We start from the raw sequence: 17,451 nt of genomic DNA on the forward strand, positions 1-17,451 counted from the left end.
TACCACAATGTCTTGACTTTAGACTGAGAGTGATTATTTTCTTTTATTTATAAAAATAATAAATTAAAATTTTGTAAAATATATAAAAAAATCAAAATATCTTTCAACCGATCGATTTCGGTTTGATTTGATTATTTTATATTAAAAATTAAAATTCAATAGACCGATTTTAATTTAATTTGATTATTTTATATTAAAAATTAAAAATTATGTTTTTTTTTTGTATTTTTAGGATATTTTAATGTGCTCTTTTTTATTCGGTTCAGTTTTTTAATTTCAGGTTTATGAAATCAAAATCAAAACTAAATTTTTTAAAAATATTTTAATCTATTTAATTAATTTTTTTTTATGATTTAATTTTTTTAATTTAATTAATTTATCGGTTTCTTTTCTGACGGTTACTTCAGACTTTATCCCTGTCCCTTTTTTCTCTTTTTAAATGGGCCTGAAGCGCACACTGTTAAGTGTTACACAATGCTCTAAAGCCCATAGAAAACTCATTATTCCCAGCTTAAACATCATTCCCGGGCCGGTCTATACTGTGTATGGATAACAAAATTAATGATGGGCCAATCACAAAACATCATTTCCAGGCCTTAATTTTTTATTTTTATTGGCAAATGCTCTATTTTGAATGACAAAAAGAAAAAAAGAGAAAAAAAGAGTAGCATTTGTCAATAAAAAAAAGGGTAATTTTCTTAGCTATTTTTATTTTATTTTATAGCTTTAAATGGATAGACGAATGAAGAGCTAAAATAACTATGGCAAGAACAATTTGCTTTAAGAAAGAGAGCAACAAGGTAGAATCTTTGATGGAGGAAGTCATAACCTTGTTTTTTTTACTGCCTTTTTTTTTATATATTTTGAAACTTAGAGAAAATTAAAAAAAATATTCTCCGAGTAAATTTAGTTAATTTTAATAATTTTGTTATTTTTATTTAGTTTTTTGTGTGTTAAAAAACCATGAAAATTAAAAAAAATACAAAAAAACTAAGAAAATAAAAAATATATAATTGGGATTGAAATTGAACAAATAATCAAGTAATACAAATAAAGGTAAGCAGTTAACAATTATTACTTGCGTGGTGAGCAAAACATAAAGTATAATTAGAGACGCGAATTGTTCATAAAATTCTAGAAGTTTAGGGGTTAATTTAGAAACTAGAGTTTTAATTTAATCTTTTTCGATAAGTCCACAGGTGGTAAAGGTTTTTTTTATATATATAAAAAAATAATTTTTTTTAAGGGATTGATATCAAATGATCAAATGGACGCGTCTTTCATTTTTAGAGATAATATAAAATATAGTTTTTCTTAAGGTATTGAAGTCAAATGATTCAATCCACAAAGTAAAATGAATTAAAAAAAATTGGGATAATTAGTGATAATATAAAAAAATTAAAAAAAATACATAATAAATATATTTTTTCAAAAGAAATGGATGCTGTAAGAGAAACACCGTTATTTTCTTAAATATAACTATTTCTTTACTTAAATCTATGTAATTAAAGTATATTTTAGAATACTTGATTTCATTGAGAAATTATTTAATTTTGGTTAAAAATATTTAGATTGGTAATACCCTTATCATTATAAAAGAAGATACTTTAACTTCTTGTTGTTACTTCAAATGCATTGCATTACAAAAGAAATCAAAAGAGGTGTTGATTTTATTTTGAGAGAAAAAATTGTAGATTTCAATAGTTTTTTCTCCTTTTTTTTCTAGTTTTAGGAGAATTTTTTACTTTGATATCAATTTTTTTTTCAATTTCATCCTTACAAGCTATATTAGCTTGGATTAAGGCTGATAATTTGTTTTAATTATCTTGCTATATGATTCTCGAGGTGTAAAAAAAAAACATTCCAATGTTAAATTAATACTTTATTTGGTAAGAAAATATTCAATCTTACTATTAAAATAATTGAAACTTTAAAAACCAAATTTTACTCTAAAACAAAAATACAACCTTTTTTTTTAATTTTTTCTTTACTGTTTATGAGGCACATTTTTTTTTTTTAAGTTTTGGTACTTAAAAATTTTTATTTTTCATTTTTTATTCATGTTTTCTTTCGTGTTTTTTATGTTTTAGCCCACAACTTCATTTTGTTTTTTTGTTTTGGTTCCTAAACTTGAGATATAAGAGAAAGAGTTGTAGAAAAAAACAAAGAGGGAGATAAGTGAAAGTAGTTGATTAATCACTTTCCAATGAGAAAAAAAAAATATTATTGGTGTCAATGAGTTTTATTTAATTATAGGGGTTCAAATGATGTGTTTAACCCTTAATCTTGCTAGTGAAAATAGATTGGAGATTGAGTTTTTTTTTTTAATCGAGATGAATTTTGAAAATTTTGAGAGATTAAAAATTGTTTTGAAGTTAGATATGGGTTAAATGAAAATTTCGGAGTGTTTCTAAAACATTTTCATTTGAAAATAGGTTGAAAACAAGTCCTTTTTTTTTTTTTTATCCAAAGAGTTGTTACCTGATATCTTGGTAATTTTTCAACTAACTGAGCTGATCAGAATGCAACTAATAAACAATGAATTTCCATCCAATTTAAGAAAAAGAAAAAAAAAGGATAGATGCTTAGGTTTGGCCATATATATATATATATATATGAGAGAGAGAGAGAGAGATATTGATTGATTATTTTATTAATCAAGAATGTTATAATCTTATTTATGAATAAGATTATAACATTGTTTTTATAATATTTTCAAGATTGTTTTTGCATGCCTTTATGATCATTTTTTTAATTTTATTTGGGTGGCTTTCTAGCATGTATTTATTATTATTATTATATAATTAAATAAAAAATAGTTTCAAAACAATAAGCTGTTAAACCTAATTGGATCTATGACCCAGGTCGCTGGTTTGACAAGTGAATCTAGTTTGACCTTAATCAATCTAAAATGTTGTAGTTTCAATATTAATAAAAATAAATTAAAATGATGACGTTTAAAAGTTTTTTAACTAAGTCAAATCAGGTTTTAACCAAGTGATTTTTGGACCCACAAACTTAATCTAATCACATTAGATCAACTTCCACATCGCTTAATTTGAAACTCGAGCTAATAAAGAAGTCAAGATGGGGGGCTCTAAGCTGACCCTAAGGCCAAGCTAGGTTTAATGACACTGCCGAAGAATTCCCCACAACAACACGTGAATAATATATTATTTTTATATTTTTTAATACATTCCCTTCAAAATTATAACAATATTAATTTTTTAATAAAAACTTATTTTTATGGCTAAGATGAGATTTTGTCTAAAAAACAAATATTATTGTAAAAACTTTCTAGAAAAATTGAACACAATAATAGGGTGTTTTAATTAGACAATTGCCTTTTTTATTTTTATTTTTCAATTTTTTTTTATGTTAGTTTTGATTGCTTTTGATTTTCATTAATGAATGACATAGAACAAAAAAGATATTTTTTTTAAGAAAATATTAATAAGAAAATGAAGAATTATATTAGCAATTTATTTTGATGAGATCTTAGCCAGATTTGACCAGATTTCTTCACGGGCATTATTTTGTCCTGATTAATTTCCAATTCATACGTGGCCTAAGCCATATAATATTCTATGCCTTGCATATTATCTAAATCTCTTTTATAACTCACTTTTAGCAATTATGGAAATTCTTTTGACTTGTCAAAATCATCTGTTCCGCCAGTATCCAGGCCACTTGTCCAGCATTATGGAATTTATTGTCTAATGGTTCTCACTTCTCATGCACCACACGACTTTTTTGCCCAAATCATTCACTAGGAAAGATTGAATTAGGTTATTAATAAAAAAGAAAAAAAACCCTTAATTATTAGGTGCTGGAAACTTTCCCTATCAAGGTCAAATTCAATGTCGAGTGATGATTTCCCTACCAAAGCTTATCCTTTTGGTTTCTTCGATGGTGAAGAAATTGATCATTGCTTTGTCGAGAAGGCAAATCTTATGGTATGTAGACCACGCTAAAGACAAAACGAGCAAAGCACGAACTCACCAAACTTTGGCTTGCACTTATTGCACATTTCGAAAGATTACACACGTAAAAGCTAAATCTAATAGCTGAGCAAGCATTTGTATTAGCTTGAAGAAACCATGGGCTAATTGGAGTACGTGTAATCTATCAATTTCCATCCATGCTTTGTCATGTTTTTGTTTGTGTAACCTTATCAATTCCACGATCGAGTTTCCTTTTTTTGAGTACTCTTGTAGAGATACACAGGAGTACTCAAGTTAATATTTTACTATATCTATTTTACATTTTAGAATTGGCATGAGTAATTTTACACGGACTTTGTATAGCGCGCTGTGTGGCCTAAGATTTAGGAAAAACAATCTTGAAGCTCGGATGCGAAGAATTTCTTTGGGCATCGATGTCTATCTTATATGAGAAGAAAAGAACAAGCAGATATTTGAAGGAAAGTGCTTGGGGGTTGATAGAGTCTTCAGGAGATTTCAAATCTTATTCTACATAATATTCCACTTCCATGCCGCGGACCACTCCTGACTAGATGTTGGTTGAGTTTATTTTGCTTTTGCTGTTGGGGTTACAAGCCTCCTATTAATGACCCTTGTGTGTTTCAGTAGCCGTTGGTGGTTCTTTTATGTTTCAGCTGTAAATTGCGCCAGCTGTTGGATTTTCTTTTGGTTGATATTCTTTTTGGTTGGTTATCTTTGTCACCTGCTGGATCCTGGGTTCCTTAGCTAACCGATGTGATACTTTTGGTTCTCTCTCTAGGTAACTGTCTCCCTGTATTTTTTATGAATGGAAGCATGTTCCTTTTTGCTTCTGATTTTGTATATGTGTATATATGACTTGCCAGCTTCCTGGCATGTTTCATTTTGATCTATTATATTCTTACATTTGATAAAAAAATATAACCCCATCCAAGTTGACTACAGCTGAAATACGCGTTACATTTTAGTGCCAAATTCTTTGAGAGAAGGCAATGAATTTTGAGAGAAATATCACTACCAAAAAATAGCAAATTATCTGATGATTATTTTGTTGGTGTTTAAAGCCTAGTTTTGTCAAAAATACAATTACCGATGGAATAACAGGAGAAAAAATATCGTCGACGATTTCTATCCCGTTGGTCATTCTATCGGAAATGTATAATTGCCAATGGATTTATCGACATAATTATTGCGCCAAACAAGAAAATTTTACCAGCAATAATTCCATCGGTATTGTTTAGACACATGTCAATATTCTATTAGGGCTAAAAAAATATTTTTTATTTTAAATATTAAAATTTCATTTGTCATTAACTCATAGAATATGTTTGTATCATGTAAGTTGCGTGATTTTTGGTATGAGGCGGAAAAAAAAAACTAAAAAATATGCTAGGAAAAACGCCCTGCCTGACTGGAATGACGTAGCGGTTTGGAAGGATTCCAGGCCACCATACATCCCGGAGGATACATGGACGGAATATATTCAGCACGTGATGTCCAAGGGTTTCACACGACGCTCGCAGTCCGATGCGGGGAACCTGAGTCTGCAAATTCACGGCTCGGTTACCACGCACATCGGCGGCTCCGTTCCTTTTCATTTTGCATGCGAAGTAGATGGTAAGATTAATTTTAATCACATCTATCTTTAATTAATTTGTTGTTATTTATAAATATATTTAACTTCAACATTTTTTTTCTTACAGGCTATGGCTCTTAAACGTGAGCCGAGCCCAATGGAGCTTTTTGTGGAGACGCACGTGCGGAGTGAAGACCACTAAAAGGGGGTGCAACAGTTCGTCGACAACCACGCTCAACACTTTGTGGTATGTTCGTTCAACAATTTTCTTTGTAAGTTATTTTTTTAATTGAATTTGATGATTTTAGTTTTTATTTCCAGGAGACATATAACAGCCGATTGAGGGAGAGATATGAGGACGATACTTTGACCCACCTGAATTTCGATCCGGATTTGTGGATGGAGGTAGGATCGTCTGATGGACCCGATAAAAATTAGGTGTATGGACTCTCCAACACTACGACCGAAAACTTATGGGCGGCCCGTAGTGTGTCAACCATTGAGAACTCGCAGTCGGTATCGAGCACCTAGTCTCAGGAGTTCGTGGCCTTGCAACAACATACGGCTCATCTCACCAAAAAATATGAGCAACTCTTGGAGGATTATGAACAACTCCGTCAAATGATCATGGACATCAGATCGCAAATGGGTGGTACGTGTGCGCCCCCTTTTTGGTCGTATGGTCTCGGGAACGACCAGCCTCCTCCTCCTCCTTCTCCAGCGCCGCCATTGTTCTAGTTTAATTTTATTTGAACATAAATTTGTAATGAATATTTGGATTTTACATTATTCAAGTTTATTTTTACATATTTCAATTTTATACAATTTTATTTTTTTAATTGTTTTCTTTTTTTGTTCAAAAGATTTTTTTTAAAAAATTATTTTTAATTCTTACAGACGGATATACCGACGGACACAATCCATCGGTATATTCTAGAGGCAAGGGGAACAATTTATTTCATATGCCACTACAACATTGTTATATCACCGACGTAATTATTTATGTCGGTATTTTACAAAGAGTTGAAATAAAATTATAATAGATGTCATTGCCAATCACCGACGGAATAATTTCGTCGGTGTATTAAAAGCGAGTGATTTTTTTTTTGCGTGCATTTTCCGTCTGTAAAATCATCGGTGTTTTTTTTTTACCGATAGAAATGAAATTACTGACGGACGTATTACCGACGAACAGTTTCCGTTTGTAAATCTGTCAGTAAAGTTTTTGCCGATGGATTGTTAGTATAAATACCGGAAAAAAAATTTGTCGGTAAAACTGTTAATTTTGATAGTGAGCATTTTTTCTGTTGATATTGCCGTTGATATTTGATAATTTTTTGGTAGTGTATTATCATTTTCATCTGAATAGAAATGTCATGTTTAAGTGTATTTTTGTTAGTAATATAAGTTTCTTGAAGAAAGATTTTACAAAAAATCAAACAAGATTTAAATTCTATAAAAATGTGAAACCAAACAAGTAAAAATAAACTTGGGTTAATAATGAATCATATTATAAACAATGAGTATTTATGTCGAATGTAACCTTATAGTGTCGAATGTAACCTTCTACAAAAAGTTAGGACCATATCTGGGGTTTTGGATGAAGATACTGTACTTGAGATCGATGAAGTTGGGGAAGCAACCAGACAAACGGGTGACTAGCGCATAATTTCTATTGTATGAATGATTATAGAAGTTGTTCATATGAGAACAAAACATCTCTCTCTCTCTAGATCGATCATGGCGAGCTGCTCTCTCTCTCTCTCTCTCTCTCTCTCTATATATATATATATATATATATGGGAAGGGCTTACACTATATATCTAGAAAGTAGTCGATTTTGATTCGAGTCGATAACGTGGAAGAAGGCCAAAAGATAAAGACGATTAATTAGAAAATACTAGTTGGATATGCAGGAAGCAACATTTTCCTAAATAACATTGATCAACTGGCATTAGAAGTAGGCAAGATATGTCATCAGAAGATTAAAGAATAGTTAGGAGGTTGGGGAGATATTTTTTGATAAGCAATTATGATCATAAAGTAGGCAAGATAGAGTATCTAAAAACGTCATTTGTGAAATAAAATATTCATAATTTATTGACAAAAATGTTGCTTTTTATCTTACTACAATGACATATATATATATATATATATATATATATATATATATAAAATAACATTTCCAATTTAAGTTATTAATTTCTATTTGTGCAACTGAATCCTTTTGCTCCCCCACCAATATAAATCTTACATCAGTCTTGAAATCATAAGGTTAAATCAAGTTTTAAATAAAGAGGTTTAAATTGAATAGTAAACACTGCATTTATATCTCTTAGAAAATAATATAAATCATATCTTGGATTTTATCTAAAAACTTAAGTTTTTGAATTGAAATAGTTCTTTGATATGGTATCAGAGCCTTGTTAACCAAGCGGTCACAAGTTCGAATCTCGCCATTCCTATTTATTTGATAAAAATTAAGCACAAGATAATATGAAATTATGCAAGTTTCAACCCCTAAAAGCTTTCACTTGAGAGGGTGTGTTAGAGAATAATATAAATCATATATTGGGACCTTACCTAAAAGTTTAAGTTTTTAGGTTGAGATGATTCATTGACAATATCAACCAGTATATAATAAGGTTTAAATCAAGAAATAAATTATATTAAGAAAAAATATTAAAGTGGATGAAAAAAGAAGAAGCCATAAACAGAAGTAAAAACATGTACAGAAAATAAGAAATAAAGCTATAAGAAGATTAATAAATAAATCTTGAAAATGAAGATAAAATATAGAGCTAATTAAAAGAGTACACTTACAAAAAATAATTAAATTATAGGAATTGAAAAATAAATTGCAAGGCTTTTCTTAAATATTTATTCTAAGGCCTAAACAACTTGTTCTACGAGAAAGGAATAAATTAAAATTGACTTAGAAATAAGTTTTCAACTAAATTTTTCTTGATTAAGATAATTTCTAATGTTCAAATTATATAAGAAATAAATACCTCTAGTAATTTACATGTTGAATCCATTTTGAAGACTAAATTAAGACTAAATGTCAACTACTAATTGGACAATTGTTCATTAAAAAAAAAACTAAAGTCCTTAATTTGAAATATTTATTTTGAAGTTCAATAATTTTATAGCGACATTTTAAGGAAATATTGTCTTCATTCCTTATATATGTTGAGAAAAAATAATTAAATTTTGATGGCAATTATATCCATTTTAATACCGATTATAATATACTTTCTTTACCTCACTGTTTTAGTCACATTTAATATTTCCCATGGATTTATAAATTATAATTAATTAAATGTAGATGATATAAGAAGTGAGAAAGAAAAAACCCATCCCAGACTCAGTATTAACCTGGTTTGCCCAATTCTTCTTAACACATTCTTTTATGTATTTTTTTTTTAAATTCTAATAAGCAATTCATACAAACTTTTCATGCATATAATTTTTTATATGTTCATACAACTTTTTCTATGCAAAGAAGGTAATATTTTCTACGTCAATGACAGACCATTACCAATATTTTTCACCAATAATAGACATAACACAACAACCAAGAGCAACCATAGCTATCCAAACCAATACCTGTATCAAAGCTTTCATCAATGATACAATCTCTTCTTCATGAAAAAATTACAAGGCCCAGGTGTATAAATACATCAGTTAACAGGCAAGCAAGCAAAAACACAACTAGGCCTACAAGTCAAAGGCAATGAATGCCAGGCTAGGTCATATAATTTTTAGGTCAGAAACGTACTCCCTAACCTTTACTTTATTATTTCTCTTCTTATTTATTTTAAATACTTATATTGACTAAAACATTATAAAGTTCCATGTTTTTTCAAATGACCTTTTTTCTTTTTCCAAACAACCATTAATCAAGCTCATCAACCCAGCCATAAAAAACTAATTTTTATGAATTTTTTTTATGACTTCATCAGTGACATTATTTGTGAAAAATAAAAAAAAAACCTAGTTCATTCCTTTTCACTCAACTTCAAAAATATTTTCAAGACGGACAAAACTCCAGAACAAGAGAGAGTAATTGATTTCCCTATTACTAGGACTTTAGTTCCTCCAAGTCACCAACAACTCTCCTAACAAGTACAAATGTTCAATAAAGTTATTTTAACCATATAAGAATAGATTAACACTATTCTATTCCATTAACAGAAAGTTTAACCTATGGCTCTATTACGTGCACTAGATGCACATAAGCAATTCTAGTTCCACAAAGAAACATGACAAAATAATATGCAAGGTATGCATGACACTCTAACTCTACAAAGAAGTCACTCTTATTATGAAGAGCTCTTCTTTACAGATCTTATCCACACATGTCACTATCTCAATCAATCATTCTTTGACTTGCATTCACATGCTTCTCGATAAAAACATAAACACGAGATGAGATCATCTTTATTAAAATGAACACCAGTCTCATCTAGTGGGAAACTCTTCACTTTATCATAGAGTCTTACACACTCATCTCTCTAAATAACGTGTCACCACGAAGGCTAATTTGGAGAATTAAGATGGTCTTACTCATTTTAAAAAGCACATACAAAACATCAGAAGCATTTAGAACTCATAACACAAAAAAAATGATGTTATGTGTAAAATTCTCCTCACAACCTTTCATGGATATACAAGGATGTGGTATCATAACTTTGAACCCAACTCTATCCTTGACCTTCATGATCTCTACGTGAAGCTCATATCTCATTTTAGCACTAACATTCCACTAAAAAGAGTATGACTAAGCTTTTTTCCATCACCTGATGAGAAGATGAAAGCATTAGAGCTTATCTTTAAGGATTCAACAAGAAAATATTAAACAAGAAAAATCTACTCGAACCAATTTTTACCAAGACTCTAATTATTGAAGTCTCTAACTATCTATTATAGGAATGTCTGTATACAATCTATAACAAGACTCTCTTCAATGTAAAATAGGCAATGAAGAGTTATATTCAAGTAAAAGAAGCAAGTGCCACTAGATAGGGACACTATTGTTTCTAAATAGTTAAGTCTCCACAACACCATCAGTCTCACACTAAAGCATAAAAAAGAAGCACCAAAGGGCACTTTCATGATTACTTGATATTCTTTGAACATTTGACCACACCTCTCTCACCACCACACATGCTAAAGTGCTAGCCATTATAAAGAGAAAAGATTTCATGAAATACCTATCTCCCATTAAAAGTGGTTTAAACACAAAGAACCCTAAATTTTTTTGTTTATTAACATAAAAAAGTGCAATGCAATACGAAAAGAGATAGTAAGATTGATCTTTAGAAGATACCTTCAACAATTTATGAAGGAGATGCAACTTGGAAAAAAAGAAAAAAAATTTTCTCATGATGCATTGCTTGAGATAAGATATATTTTAGAAATTGTATATCTACTCTCTTCGATTTTTTCAAATAAAAAGATAGTGTTTTTCCATGTCTCCATAAAAATTCTACAGGTCTCCATAATTATTTATTGGCAAAAGGATCAGGGATCCTTCCCCAAGTCTCTACAACCATTTATCTCCAAAAAAGATTATGAATCATTCTCTATGACTTTATGACCACTTGTTTTATAGAATGGATTGAGGATCTTTCTCCAGTATTTGTGACTACTCATGGAATAATTCCATCTAAAATGAATTCTTGAAATGCATATATAAACCATATTATTTTTACACTCATTTCTTATTACTACATTAATTCTCTTCATAAGCAACATAAATAAATTCTTATGTCTCTCACAGAAACATTGGAAAAGATTTACTTGAGGAAACCTCATAAAAGAAAAATTAACAAAACCCACAAGCATAGCCACAAAGCTTTTGTCTCTCATGTAGACATAACTGCAGTAGCAATCTTATGCAATCTTAACAAAAAAAAGGTAACACCCACCCACACACACACAATAAGTATTTTTCTATTTTTTTTTGTTAAAATCTTCCAAACATATATGTTTAAAAGACTTTGAAGGGTGGAAGGGATGATGACACAAGAAAAAAAAAGATTTTTTTCTAAAACAAAATCATTTTTTTCCTGTTGAAAACCCATTCTAAACCTAAGGTTGACTCGATTTGTCCAAGTTGCTTTTTTTATTGGATTATTATGAGCCACTCACATAAAATTTTCACGCACACAATTTTTTTTATGCAAAGTAGATAGTATTTTCTACATCAATTGTAGACCATCACCAATAACAGACATGACACAACAACCTTGGCATGTCATATCAACCAAGAACTACCATGGCTAACTAAACCAATATCGACACCAGTTTTTCCATCAACAAGCTAAAGTGATCAAAGAGTTCCAGAATCAGTCAGCACAAATGTATATGACTATTGAGATGATGTCAAAGGCTATAGATGAGACTTTAGACAAAGACGAGGTTGAAGAGGAAACAAGGGAGCTCACTAACCAGGTGTTTGATGTGATTGGCGTGGACATTATATCTCAGTAATCTTCAGCTTCAAAAGGTCATATCACATCAAAAAATGCTCCTCTTAATGTTGTTACAAGTCTTGAATCTACCAATGTTGAGGATATTAAGAAAAGATTAGCTCCTTTTAATGCTGGTTTGCTAGCTTTATAAATGTAGATTGAAGGGGAGGGAGGGGGTGACTGGTTTGCTAAGGAACTATGGTTAGAAAGCAAATTTTTTTATTTATAGTACCCTTGGTTTTTTCAGTTATATTTGAATCAGTTTGGCTTGATCCGATTATTTTGGTTTCAGCCTCACAAAACCGAAATCGAACTGAATTGAATGTTTTTTTTTTTAATTTTCTAATCGGTTTTTTTTCACGGTTTGATATTTTTGGTTTTCTCGGTTTAATTAGTTTTTTATTTTTTTCTCACCCCTGCATCATAGTCCATACAACTTGCAGGCCAGATATGCACTTCCAAACCTTTTTTTTTTCTTTCTCTTCTTGTATATTTTTTCCTTTACATACATATACTGACTTAAGCTTCAAAGAGTTTCCTATTTTGCAGGGACTTACTTTTTTTTTACAGAAACCAGTCAAGCCCATTAACCCAACAATGAAAAACTAATCTCTATGTAAAGTTTTTTCACGACTTCATCACATGTCACGCCAGTTGTCTTTAAATTATTTTTCCAAATCAATTGGCAATGTGTATATCTCACGACTAGTGATAAAATTTTGGTATAAGGTGTAAAAACAGAATGAATAATTAGTGTGGCTTCCCAGCTTATAGTTTGATTTCTAAGCCATTAATTAAGTTGGCCATTTAATGCGGGTTTTGATACTTAGAGATTGAAGGTATTTTCTGTTGATTAGTGCATGGCAAGGTGGGGATTGACAGAGGACCCCAGGAAATTAACCAAATCTAATACAATGACATATGCCTGTATATGTCGTCTGAAGATTAAAGAATAGTGAGGAGGTGGGGGAGATTTTTTACGAGAAGCAATTATGATCATAGAGTAGGCAAGATAGAGCATCATCAAAAGCATTTGTGAAATTAAATATTCGTAGTTGACTCGTAATTTATTGACAAAAAATGTTGCATTTTATCTTACTACAATGACACCAAAATGTTGCATCATATATTGAGGGTATTAATTTGCTTTTTATATATTTATATACACACACACAAATATATTTTAATATAGAATATTAATATATTTATTAAAATTTTTAATTAAAAGCGAATAAAAACTTGTTTAAGGATATAAAAATTTCAAATCTAAAATAGTTTTGTGGATTGGGTTATGAGCTTTTGAGCTCATGAGTTTGGACTTGAGTTTGATTAATTAAAAATACTTTTTACTATTTATAAATCCATACTTGATCATTTATTTATTTTTAATCCCTAAAATATCTTAGTACATGAATTAATACATTAAATATGCGATGAGAATAAATGATATTATAAGTAATTCATGAACTATAAATATTTATGAATATTTTGGATATTAGTATATTATAAACATTTATAAATTCCTTCATGAATTATGAAGATTAATAAATTATGAGTATTAATATATTTGTTTCCAAGTACTATAAATAGCTGTTTTAAATGGGTTGAAAATAAATCCTAGAATTTTATTGAGTTTTTTTTCTTCTTTTCTTTTTAATTTAGAGGTTAGGTTTTATAGAAAGATATTGAATATTATTTAAAACATAACTATATTCTACAGAGTCCTAGGCCAGCCCCCCGTCTCCGCCCTGCCTTGTAACTTGTTTAGGAAAAAACTTAAAATATGAAATTCTCTCATATTTAAGGATATGATAGGATAAGCTAGGCTGGCCGATAAAATCTGTCCAGCTAGGCTTTTTGTTATCTAATTCCCAGATTCAACAGATTGATAAAATTATATTAAAAATAAAATTTAAAAATATTATTTTAATATATTTTAAATAAAAAATATTTAAAAAACAAACAAATACGTAACAATCTATCCTTATGGCGGTGATTTTGGCAAAAACCATTGGCAAGGCGCCGCGTTTATGTGTCTTTATTTTATTTAGATAATGATTGTAATAATTTTGCGAAAAATCCGATAAAAGCGATTTTGAAATAATTAATGTAAATAAAAAAAAAAGGAATTTTTTGATGTAGGTAGCCAACAAGATGGTCCCACTATTTGGAAGAAACTTTACATCAAACGTCTCAGATGGCACCACGTTTCACCATCACGGATCTTATCAACTCATTATGGAGGCCCCACACCAGCGACTTAGACAAGGATTTAGGATAGAATTACGTACTTCAATTAAAATTCATTTTTCGCCTGCTTTTAAAAGATTTTAAATTTGAGCCTTTTTTGTTCCTTTTTTTTTAATTTTAAAAAAAAAACATATTTACATAGGTTCCTCTATTCTAATTCCATATTTATTGAGTTTGTGATGGAGAAAATAAATATTTTTCCATTGGTTTTGGGATGAGTTTGATGATTCCAATTAAAAACAGTTTTTTTTCTTAATATAATTAATACATGGTGCAAAAACAACTATTTAGCCCATAATTCAACATAGATGACGAAAAGTTAAATTCAATAATTTAAAATTAATTTCCATTTCCATTTATTTACAGAAAAAAAAATTTATATCCATTTTATATTCATTTTAATAAAACCATTTTATCGAGTATTTATTAACATAAATAGTGCTAAAAACTTTTTTAGATTTAAATAATGGAAAGAAAAAGAAAACGGCATATGGAAGCCTCAACTTAAGACCTCCTCAATCATAATCCATTCTTAATTACTTAAACCATCCATGTCAGGTTTTTACACACACACACACACACCATTCACGCTCTTATAAAAACATGGATAGCTAACTGACGTGGATCCATGCTGTCTGGTCTTGATTTGCATCACCCAATTATAAACTGCCAATTTTATCATCAAACCAACCCCACATGTGTCCGGCGGCTTGCTGTCCACGTTGGCCTAATGGGTCCCACATCAGTTCTAATCTTGGTATATAAAACCAGGTTTTTCATGCTTCCATTGCAATTCACACATTTTACCCTTTTCTTCTAGCAAGAAGTTCAAGAGTAAAATTGAACAAATACGATGATGTGTAGTGCAAGGATTAGAATCCCGTTTGGTCAACTCAATTTGATGTCTAACGTCAATCAGTTTGAGTTACTTGATCAACAGGCGCCGAGTTTATCCGATATGGTTTTCGGGTTTCTTGAAGATGGTGAGTCCTGGTCGGAAAGCGGGAGTAGTGAAGGGTATCATGAAAATAAGAGAATGGATTTGGAAGAGGAAGAGGAAGAGGAAGAGAATAATGGCAATGTGGAAGAGAACAGGAGTTTCTGGGAGAACCAACACCAGCTTCTACATGTAAGTATCACAATTCTTTATACAATTATTTGATTATATGCTTTTCTTGTGGAAATAATATATTTATGGGCCTTGAGATTGAATGTGTACAACCCTATCTAATACTTTTTCTGTGCTGTGGTGTTCAGGCAACCCTGTGCAGGACTAGCTCCTTGGAATCTAGCATTAGAAGTATCACTAAAGATGCATTGAAGGAAAGACAAATGGCTGGAAATTGTGGTTGCGGTAGACCAATGGCTGCCGGCTGTCGGAGTTGCTTGATGGCAGAGGTCTCTAGCCGTCTACGAAATGCCGGTCACAATAGTGCCATTTGCAAGACTAAATGGAGAAGCTCGCCTGATATCCCAGCAGGTTAGTAATTAAATTAAGATAAATATTCAAGAGAGTTGTTTCTAGTCGTAGATAATTGCAATACTTTTAAAACTAGCTCTTGATGTATGTTTTTTCCTATACAACGCAGGAGAGCATACTTTTATGGATGTGATAGACAACACAGTCTCAAAAAGAGGAGAGGTGAGAGTTATAATCGAATTAAATTTTCGGGCAGAGTTTGAGATGGCTAAAGCAAGCGAAGAATACAATCAACTTGTCCACAGATTGCCAGAAGTGTTTGTTGGGAAAGTTGAAAGATTAAACTCTGTGATTAAGACCTTATGCTTGGCTGCAAAGAAGTGCATGAAAGAAAAGAAAATGCACTTAGGGCCATGGAGAAAGCAAAGGTACATGCAGGCAAAATGGCTTGCGACGGCATGTGAAAGGGCAACGTCTATGCCTCCCTTGTCGATGGGACATTCCGGTCGATTGCTGAGGCCGAAGGCATCGATGCTGACGGTGGATTTGAAAGAGATGCTTCCTCATGTACATTGCACTGCAGCTACGGTTGTGTGGTAAAAACATAAATTTTGTTGTAGCTCTCTTGCTTGCTACCCCGACAGAGTTAGGAATATATGCAAGTTCGGGAGAGAACATACAGAGAAATCATAAAAATAAGGGAGAATTGTCCCTTCTATTTTGTGATCTTTGATCGAACAAGAAATTATTAATCACTTTAAAGAATTTTAATCATTAATTTTCACCTGAAACACCTCGTTTTCAAGTCCCTATAAATTAATTAAGGATGCCTCCAATAAATTGAAAGGAACTATATATTATCTGTTTTTTAAGGGGAAAAAAGCATTAATCTTTCAAACATTCTGGATTTTCCGTATAACGAAAAGATCATTTCTTTGTGGCCCCTTCTCTTTGGAACTGCTTCAATCCCACACTGCTGCCTTCAAACGGATTCCATAAAATTGTCTTCGAAGACATCAAATTTTCAGATGGAAACAGGAATTTGTTAAATTATGATATCTAAAATTAACAAATCATGGGGATAGATAAAAAGTTCACCGGATAGAATTATGCATGTCTAATTGAGGTGCATAATCAAGTTCGAATCATTGCCTCGATACACTTAGGATTATTATGTGTATTGACCTGCAACAATCCCTCAATCAGACATTTATATAATCACTGCTAAACAAAAAGAAAAAGAAATCACGTGTAGTTAATTCAAAAGTAGCATAGTTGATTTATTAGTAAATGTCATATGACATGATGAACTCACTTTTTACTTAATTTTTGTTTATAAGGTGTAAATGATGAGTCTGGAAAAATCTTTGAGATAGAGAATAGAAATGTTTTTCATGGGTGAAAAACTAGATATTGATTTTGTGGTCGAGATTGTGGTTGGGTACAACTCAATTATGCACAAAACTCAACCACAAAAGCTAATATTTTTTGTTTTTTGTAGCTTTTTAGTGGATTCCACACCCAAACCTCACCTTCCATCTCTAAAACAAACACCCTCCTAGAGTACTATTTGATGGGGCTGATGACATTTATAAAAAAATAAAAATTTGATGCCCTCTAGATATAAGTTTTGAGAGAGATTTGTTTATATTGATTTTTTTAAGATAAATATATTAAAAAATATCAAAGTTTTAATTTATTTCATTTAAATATATCATAAGATAATATATTTAATATAAATATCTTATAAATCTCCTAGATATT

General features: G+C 30.6%; 1 protein-coding gene across 4 annotated transcripts; it reads left to right on the top strand.

Moving 5' to 3' along the window:
* The first annotated feature begins 15,049 nt into the window (after positions 1-15,049).
* On the top strand, positions 15,050-16,478 carry LOC18103031 (uncharacterized). Of its 4 annotated transcripts, none has more exons than XM_052445164.1 (4): positions 15,050-15,288; positions 15,319-15,396; positions 15,525-15,747; positions 15,857-16,478. In XM_052445164.1, the coding sequence occupies exons 1-4, from the start codon at positions 15,121-15,123 to the stop codon at positions 16,285-16,287; spliced, it is 900 nt and encodes a 299-aa protein (XP_052301124.1). In that variant the 5' UTR covers positions 15,050-15,120; the 3' UTR covers positions 16,288-16,478. The 4 variants fall into 4 exon arrangements, with proteins under 4 accessions (XP_052301124.1, XP_006377369.2, XP_052301125.1 ...); XM_052445165.1 differs by having other exon boundaries at positions 15,101-15,288; positions 15,539-15,747; XM_006377307.3 differs by having other exon boundaries at positions 15,050-15,396.
* Positions 16,479-17,451: the final 973 nt, after the last annotated feature.

Source organism: Populus trichocarpa, chromosome 11 (assembly GCF_000002775.5).
Source record: "Populus trichocarpa isolate Nisqually-1 chromosome 11, P.trichocarpa_v4.1, whole genome shotgun sequence".
Lineage (NCBI taxonomy): Eukaryota > Viridiplantae > Streptophyta > Magnoliopsida > Malpighiales > Salicaceae > Populus > Populus trichocarpa.